A 9,690-nucleotide genomic window follows, 5' to 3' on the forward strand; every position below is an offset into this window, starting at 1 on the left:
CACACCTTTCTCCATGTGCAAACACCAAGCCTCAAAATCTTTAACACACCACCCAGAATTGTACGGTCAATAAACAGGGCCTGTCCATATGCTTTGGAACAATGGATCCTAACAATGGATCCCACGACAAATCCCAGAACTCAAATCAAAGAGTGCCCGCTAGCCGCGCACGGGGCTCTAGGGCTGTAAGGGCGCACTTATTTTGGGGTACCAAAATGGTGGGATAAAAATTTCCAAAAGTAAAAAAATAGGAAAAAAATATATATATTTATTTTTTTCGTGGGGGTCCGCGGACCCCCTGGTGGTCCGTGTACCCCCTGGGAGTGTTGGGATCCCCGTGGATCATGGCGGACCCCTTCGGCTGTTTTTTTTTTTTTCAAGAAGGTGGTTGCTTGTTTCTGGCGCAAATGTGACAACACTGATATTTGTGTGTGTTTTGTGCTTGTGTTGTTTTGGCAACGTGGCAACGCAGATGGCTGACATCACTGACGAATCCTTCGTATCTTTACTTCCGGGTTGCATAATGATGACATCACTGTCGAGTCCTTGGTATCATGATCCTAGGCTATTGTCTAGCAGCTGCGCAGCAACACAACGCGCTGTTGTTGTTTTCCACGCTCGCGCTAATGAAACACTAAACGGAGAAGCGTGTGATTGCGAGGTTGACCGTTAATGTATTAGCATTGTAGTAGTCTGGGAGTCTTCGGCTTGGATCCTGGACAACAGGGGCGCGGCCACTGTGTTCTGATTCAAATCAACAGCCAATGAAGAAAAGGGGGCGGGATCCACATGCAGTGGGTGTTGCATCTAAATAGGATCGACGGGAAGCAATTTCCCCTTGAGAAATTTCGGCTGCCATTGTTGTGTACTGCTCTTTGCCTCTCGTCGGACTTTTTAGTCGAGTTGCACAGCTCTCAGACCGGTAAGAGGCGTGTCCGCTCAGATTCTGAGCGTAAGTTACATCCCGCCCACAAATACCAGGGCTCTGGTCCAGATCGAAGTTCCTGGCCAGAGCTGGCGAAAACTTCTGGGAACTCAGATTAGCATTGTAGTGACCTGAATTGAGCGTGTAAGCAGAACACACGGTGCAGTGAAGGGGAGGTGAAGGAGGCGCTTCTGTTGTTGTTCTTCTGGCGGAGTTTCAATGGCGGCCGCTTCGTGTTGTTTCGGCTAAACCCGGCGGCGTTCGGTGTCGGTGGTGCGCATGGTAAACGGTGCGGAACTGTTTCCCCTTCCGTTGGGGACGTAATGTGGTGAGTAGAATTAATTATGTTGCGAGGTGGAAAATATGTAGTGAGCAATGATAGGTGGCCTACGCCACCCGTAAATTCCGCGCGCACGCCGTGGCTACTGCGGTGGCGAGATGTGGTGTGTCGGTGTTGTGTTTACTCGACAACAGAGCTGTGGGTATGGCGTCAGTGGCGCGGCGGAAGTCAACCCTCGATTATATAAGTAGATAGGTGAGGTGATACAGGTTGTAGGCATGCCGGTCCCAACTGCACTCACACAAAGTAACAACAAAACTGATCCACCGCCTCAAAGTCTTCATATTTTATAATGGGTCAGGAGCACTTTTACATCCTTCTATATCATAGATATGGAAGGATGTATGGAAGATATGGAACAAAAACATAACATCTCTTGGTTCTGTCATGTGAATCATGCACTTATTCTCCGTCTCCCCACGTTGGGTTATTCAAACGCTGCTATCTTATCTGTGTATTCAAGATTCAAGATACTTATTGTTGCACATCATACACTACACAAGAGTCAAATTATTTGGTTGTGAACAACATTGTAGCAGCAGCAGTAACAACAACAAAGAGATAACTAAGAATAACAACAGAAGTAAGTAGAAGGTAAAGAAAATAGTATTTGTAGAAAAATAAAAAATATTCCTGTACTCATCAATTTCCTCACACTCTTATCAGCAACTCCTCGGTCGACTGTGGCTAGAGTTATCACTCCTTGCTGTGCCAACGAGACAGGTGTGAAGGGTTTGGATTTGGATAGTCAGTGTTATCTTACTGCTTGTGTGTGTGTTTCTGCGGGCAAAATATGCTTTGGGACCCAGAAGTTAGATGTTTGTACCAGTGGGTGTGCATGTTTTACGCATGGAGAAGGATTTGAGAAAACTGTGAGGTCTAGGAGTTGTGTCTATGCAACTGAGGAAAAACTATAATGGAGCGATTTCAGTTGGACATTTTAACCTTGTCCTGGGTTGCATAAGACTCTGCCTTATCACTGAACAAACCAGAACGGTATTAAATATATCCTCTTTGTACACAATATGTAAACAAAAATAAAGGAGCTAAATAATGAATCTATAATCAAAGAATATTACAATGCATTGAGAGTGAACTCACCTTTTCTGTAAATGTCCTGTTATAGGCTTCAGGTGGTCACCACTGTAGTATGTGTAGAAATCCTTACATTTGAGTTCAAATGCCAGTCTCCCTGTGTCCGTCTGAACGTGACCGTCAACCTGAATGGGTCTCTTATCAGTAGTATCACGGGCTTACACAAGGCACATGTCATGTCACTGTGAATAAACATTCACATCTACAAAAACAAGTTGTGTGCTCAGTCTGCATATCCTTGACACACAAGCTAGACTGTTCTGCAGCTATACATATCAATCACAGTATAAAACCTACTCACACATAAAGTAAAACATTCGTAAAATATCCCATTCCCCATTTGACCCAGCTATTACAGTTACTTACTTACTTAATCCTCTTCTTCCCGGATGGGAAATAAGGCTTCGACGACTCGACGCCATTCATCTCGCTGTTGTGCTACTTTCTGTGCCTCGCCCCATGTAAGCTTCATCTCTTTCAGCTCCCCTTCAACTGTTCTCCGCCAGGTGTTCTTTGGCCGCCCAGGCTTTCGTTTTCCAGGTGGTGTCCGTGGCTATTACAGTTGTTGTAGCACAATCACACAAACACGCACGCACACACGCATGCACGCATGCGCACACACTCACTCACTCACACACACACACACACGCACACACTTCCCCTAACCATAAGCACTATTCACCTGTTTCCATACATATTTAAATATTCTTTCTGCAAAACATTACACAAAAGTGGACAAATAAAGCTATACGGTATAAAGACCAGCTGAAACAGACTCTAAAGAGGTGCAACATCAAGCCCAACAACCTGGAGTCAGCTGCAGCTAATCGGCCCCTCTGGCTTTCTTTATGCCATGAAGGGGTCACACACCTTGAGGAGAAACGCACCCAGCATAGGATGGTACGGTGCCAGCAAAGACACCTCCATGCTGATCCAGTACCATCTCAGCCTCCTGATCCAGGCCTTGCATGTCCTAACTGTGGCAGGATATGTGGTTCCAGAATCGGCCTTCACAGTGGCATCGTCACCAGCAAAGATAACCACTGAGAAACCCATCACAGCACAAGGAGGCTATGTCATCTTCGACTACGATGGACTGCCGAGGAGGAGAAGGAGGAGTGTGTGTGTGTGTGTGTGTGTGTGTGTGTGTGTGTGTGTGTGTGTGTGTGTGTGTGTGTGTGTGTGTGTGTGTGTGTGTGTGTGTGTGTGTTCATAGATAAACACCCAGGGCATGTGTACTCACACATTGTGCCAAATAATTTCATTATTATTTTAACATTTGCAAATGTTAAAATATGCCCAGGTGTTTATCTTCCCAGTACAGTCAAACAATGTTCAGAGGAACTGCGGTCAACTTGTTTTATTCTTCAAACAGGTTTAAACAGGTGAGTCATTTGAGGTGACGATCCACTGCATTCAAATAAACTGGATATCAGAAGGCTTATTTGGAGGAGGGGAAAAATAACTAAACATTTTATATGTAAATGATTATACATTTTTGTTTTGTTAAGATTTGGCCGTCAAGTAGCCAAAGTACCAGCATGTAAGAGTAATTTTCTGTTCTGCTTGTTTGTCTTAATTCCATAACTCCATTTTGTTCATCTTCTGTATACGAACCGGACTGACATTTCATGGGGCGGTGTGAGTCCATTACAAAACATACAGGGCAATCTACAAGCACTAAAGTTCTTATTCATATTAAATAAGGAAATGATAAAAAATGCTGCTATTAATTCACATTTAGCCTTTATAAAAGTGAAGCTCACAACACTCAACCATTACCACACTGCTCTTCACAAATTATTGATAACACATTCAGGTTCTGTTTCAACTGATTAGGCAGAATATGTTGAACAATCTTATGCCTTGGCTTAGAACAATGGATCCCGAATCCATTCATCTAAACTGAAAAAACATACTATGAATAGCTGGAGAAGCTTATACTGTCATGTAACTACAAAGTGGAAGATTTAGAAAGTGTGACACATGGAGGAACACATGTCCAGAAAGGAAAACCAATATGAAACCCAAGAGGTCCACAGAGATCAGACTCCACAGAGATCCAATTCAAGGCCCACAGAGTTCGACACTGTTGCAGTGATTCTTCCAGGTGCCGAAACTCCCGTCAGTGCTGCCTGGATGACTCTGATGCCAAACTAGAGACATTTTTGTCCATGTTAATAATACTCCACAAGAAAAAATAAGCTGATGCCTGATTGGCTGATATAGGATTTGTGATTCCTTGAGTGATGTAATATCTGAGGTAATTGTCTCCGCCAGGCCGAAGGCATGGTGGAGAGTATGTTGTGTCCGTCCAGTGACATCACAATATTGTCCGTCCTTGTGTCCGTCCAGCTCCATACATGGGCACATGGTCTGTGAACACCTAACATTGGTCAAGCTTCACGTGACATCACAATATGTAATATAAATAGGTAAGACAGAATCAATCAGGAACAGTTTTACCACCTCGCCTGGCGGAGACCTGTGCTCCGAGGAGCACATTTTCTACTGTTCACTGTATCATGTGTGGTCAAAGTCAACTTTCTATTGGGTTATTGTTGCTTATCCTTGATCTTTCTCCTTCCTCTGCAGCACAGGAACCTGAACATGATCACAGTAGTGAACACGAGGAGACCTACAGCAGTCAGCAGAACCAGGAATACATCCACAGAGTAGTACGCGTACCACGGCATCCTGTAGGCCTCAGTACGCAGGTGAGCCGCTCCTTTGTGACGCATCACAAACTCCACCCAGAAGATGGCGTGGTCCATAGGTGTGATGGGTTGATCCCTGTGCAGACGGGAGAGTCTCTGCATGTTCTTCCTGTAGGTGTCTTGGTGGAGCACCTCGTTTAGACCCTGATCAAAAGTGTGCCCGTTGACGTTGGCGAGCTCTATGATCTTAGCAGCTCCTCTTTCCTGCAGACGCAGCAGGTTGTCGTACTGGTCAAAGAACAGGGGTATGCCGAGAACGGGCACTCCGTGGTAAATGGCCTCTTGGACTCCGTTGGTTCCTCCGTGAGCGACAAAGGCCTTGATCTGGGAGTGACCGAGCAGGTCCCTCTGGGGCATCCATTCCACTAGCAGGGTGTTGTTGCCCAAAGTAGAAGGACGTTCACCGATGTGCCTCCATATTACCTGACAATCAAAAGAAGACCAAAAGAAAATACATTTAAACTGCAGAATAGTTTTTGATTATTCAGACAATAATTGTCTGAATAAGATTTTAGATTTTAGTTTATGATGATTGAAATGAATTCAGATGAATTATTCATCTGAATTCATTTCAATCATCATAAACTAAAATCTCTGTTTATGCTCTCCTTCGCATATCTCGAGATCTGATTGACTTCACATAAAAGCATTACACACGGTGGTGTAACGCTTTTATTATTGAGGACCCAAATAAGTGTATTGTTGAGTGGAAGAACAATTATCCATAACCAGGATATGATCTACGCTAGTGTTTTTTTAATTACCAATGTATTGACCTTGATTGAATCAAGGTTTATTTGATTAACATTGACTGAATGTCGCATCAAAATGGAAATAAAGGCCAAAATAACTGTTACCTTCTGAGGCATTTTGGCGAAGACGCCGGCGATTTCATGGGTGATCTCACTCGGTAAAGCCTTGACCAATGTACCCAGAGTCATGATGATCACACCATACTCCCCGGCGCTCTGGACAAACTCCTCCAGCTCTGCCGGCAGTGGCTGGCTCGGCTTGCACTGGTACCCCCCGATGTAGATGACGTTTGGCATGGTGGGCCGCGGGAAGTCGAACACGAAGTCTGACCTGAACAGCCATATGTCGGCCTCCTGAAGCAGTGTCATGATGTCACATCCGCCTTCGATATATTTGTCACAGAAAGCATCGTAGTGAGGCCCCACAAGGATCCTCTGCTGGAAGACTATGAGGCCATGGAACAGCATGTTCTTGACCCTTTGCATGAAGTTCATCTTGTCCGTGAGGCCGGATCCCGGCACAGGGATGTATGAGAGAGGAGAGGGAGCTATGGCAAACTGTCCATCCCCACTGGTGATCCAGCGGACATTGAGCACCACAGGGAGCTTGAGATACTTGGCCAGTATGACTCCACCTGTGATGGCAGGGTCTGTCAGTACCAGGTCATACTGGGCATCAAGCAAGCTCTTGACCAGGTCTTTGTCCTCAAGCATTTGAATGACCATTTCACAGTTCATTGAATGGGCCTGGGAGATCATGGAGAAAAAGTTTATGGTGAGTTTAAAGAAAGTGAGCGCTGAGGTGCTTTCCCGCTGCGCCTGAGAAAGAGATAAGGAAAATACATCATTGGATTGGATCATTCATTAATGAGCAATTGAGTAAGTGGTTGGATGTATCAATGACTCTCAGTCTGTCTGTCTGTCTGTCTGTCTGTCTGTCTGTCTGTCTGTCTGACTGTCAGTCAGTCAGTCAGTCAGTCAGTCAGTTAGTTGGTGTACCTTCACGTGCATTTTGAAGAACTCCTCGAAATCCTTAAATCCACCATTGTCAGCCCGTTCGATGACAATGGTGTTATAATGAGGTGAATAATGTTCGATGTACCAGCTGGAAGACTCTCTTATCACGTCCATACGGTGTCCTCTGGCATGGAGTTCCTCAATCATGACTTTTATGTTGATCCAGTGGCTCCCATCTACAGGGAACACCAGGATCCTCCCTGCCTCGCAGGGCCATGTGAGAAGCAAGGAGACCAGACATACTCCCAGGAATGTGGACATTCCCCATGCAGGACACAATGGCATGGTGCCTAGAGAGAGAAAAAAGAGTGGGAAATACAGTAGTACACTATTCACCTGTTTCCTCTTTCTGCAAAACCTTACACAAAAGTGGAGAAATAAATCAATTCATCACACTTTATGTTAATTCACCAAAAACATGCTCTGTATACAATTCATTCAAATACTTCCAACATAAACTAAAAAAATCACACCCTGTGTGAAGGAAGCGGTGCCTTTGGGGCGGGCCTTAACTCATTTCAATGCGTCCCTATTGGTGGTCTGAGTCCATGTACAAAATTTGTACTCCATAGCATGCTGCAAACTGGAATGATGGCTGTTTAAAGCCCAGCCAATGGGCAGACAGAGGGGGCGGGGCTTAAGTAATTCATGCTGGGCCCTATTGGTGGTCTAAGTCCACATACCAAATGTGAACTTGGTGGCATGCTGCAAACTGGAGTTATAGCTGTTTAAAATCCCGTGCTCATCCCGTGCTCATACGGGCGCGGGGGGTCCCTGGACCCCTCTTTGATAACTTCATCAATTCATGCTCGTGCCTATTGGTGGTCTAAGTCCACATACCAAATGTGGACTTGGTGGCATGCTGCAAACTGGAGTTATAGCTGTTTAAAATCCCGTGCTCATCCCGTGCTCATACGGGCGCGGGGGGTCCCTGGACCCCTCTTTGATAACTTCATCAATTCATGCTCGTGCCTATTGGTGGTCTAAGTCCACATACCAAATGTGGATTTGGTGGCATGCTGCAAACTGGAGTTATAGCTGTTTAAAATCCCGTGCTCATCCCGTGCTCATACGGGCGCTGGGGGTCCCTGGACCCCTTTTTGATAACGTCATCAATTCATGCTCGTCCCTATTGGTGGTCTAAGTCCACATACCAAATTTGGACTTGGTGGCATGCTGCAAACTGAAGTTATAGCTGTTTGCTTCTTTGCCGTGCTCATCCCGTGCTGAAACCGCCGGCCGGACGGACATACAAAAGTCAAAAGCCACGTATAGAGCGGTTGGCACCGCTAAAAACACACCTTTCTCCATGTGCAAACACCAAGCCTCAAAATCTTTAACACACCACCCAGAATTGTACGGTCAATAAATAGGGCCTGTCCATATCATATGCTTTGGAACAATGGATCCTAACAATGGATCCCATTCCCACGACAAATCCCAGAACTCAAATCAAAGAGTTCAATATATTTATTATAGGTGAGGTGATACAGGTTGTAGGCATGCCGGTCCCAACTGCACTCACACAAAGTAACAACAAAACTGATCCACCGCCTCAAAGTCTTCATATTTTATAATGGGTCAGGATTACTTTTACATCCTTCCATATCATACGTAGATCAAAAACATAACATCTCTTGGTTCTGTCATGTGAATCATGCACTTATTCTCCGTCTCCCCACGTTGGGTTATTCAAACGCTGCTATCTTATCTGTGTATTCAAGATTCAAGATACTTATTATTGTTGCACATCAAACACTACACAAGAGTCAAATTATTTGGTTGTGAACATTGTAGCAGTAGTAACAACAACATCGAGATAATTAAGAATAACAACAGTAGAAGGTAAAGACAATAGTATTTGTAGAAAAATAAAAAATATTCCTGTACTCATCAATTTCCTCAGACTCTTATCAGCAACTCCTCGGTCGACTGTGGCTAGAGTTATCACTCCTTGCTGTGCCAACGAGAACAGGTGTGAAGGGTTATTTGGATAGTCAGTGTTATCTTACTGCTTGTGTGTGTGTGTGTGTGTGTTTCTGCGGGCAAAATATGCTTTGGGACCCAGAAGTTAGATGTTTGTACCGGTGGGTGTGCATGTTTTTGTTTCATGGAGAAGGATTTGATAAATGGTGAGGTCTAGAAGTTGTGTCTATGCAACTGAGGAAAAACTATAATGGAGCGATTTCAGTTGGACATTTTAACTTTTTAACCTGCATAAGATTCTGCCTTATCACTGAACAAATCAGAACGGTATTAAATATATCCTCTTTGTACACAATATGTAAAAAAAAAAAAAAAAAGGAGCTAAATAATGAATCTATAATCAAAGAATATTACAATGCATTGAGAGTGAACTCACCTTTTCTGTAAATGTCCTGTTATAGGCTTCAGGTGTATGTGTACAAATCCTTACATTTGAGTTCAAATGCCAGTCTCCCTGTGTCCGTCTGAACGTGACCGTCAACCTGAATGGGTCTCTTATCAGTAGTATCACGAGCTTACACAAGGCACATGTCATGTCACTGTGAATAAACATTCACATCTACAAAAACAAGTTGTGTGCTCAGTCTGCATATCCTTGACACACAAGCTAGACTGTTCTACAGCTATACTTATTACACGGCTTGGTTGAATGCTCAATTCTGATTGGTCAGTCATCGGTCATTATTTCTGGATAATGACCGATGATAATGACCGGTGAGACCGACGAGGAAACTGTGTAATCAGAGACTCAGAACACCTGCTCATATCAACCTGCCCTGCTTGATTTTATGCTTTATCCAACATTGACAGCCATGTAAACAAACAACCAATGTCATTTACAACTAAACGTTGCTCTCA

At 44.3% G+C, this 9,690-nt stretch overlaps 1 protein-coding gene across 1 annotated transcript; it reads right to left on the reverse strand.

The window, feature by feature from the left end:
- Positions 1-4,915: 4,915 nt before the first annotated feature.
- LOC311057389 (UDP-glucuronosyltransferase 2C1-like) lies at positions 4,916-7,131 on the reverse strand (the record flags this gene model as incomplete). The annotated part of the gene is made up of 3 exons (XM_084074348.1): positions 4,916-5,500; positions 5,935-6,648; positions 6,829-7,131. The coding sequence occupies 3 exons, from the start codon at positions 7,129-7,131 to the stop codon at positions 4,916-4,918; spliced, it is 1,602 nt and encodes a 533-aa protein (XP_083930474.1).
- Positions 7,132-9,690: the final 2,559 nt, after the last annotated feature.

The sequence above is a fragment of the Gymnoscopelus microlampas genome (genome assembly GCF_963454915.1).
Source record: "Gymnoscopelus microlampas genome assembly, chromosome: 12".
NCBI lineage: Eukaryota > Metazoa > Chordata > Actinopteri > Myctophiformes > Myctophidae > Gymnoscopelus > Gymnoscopelus microlampas.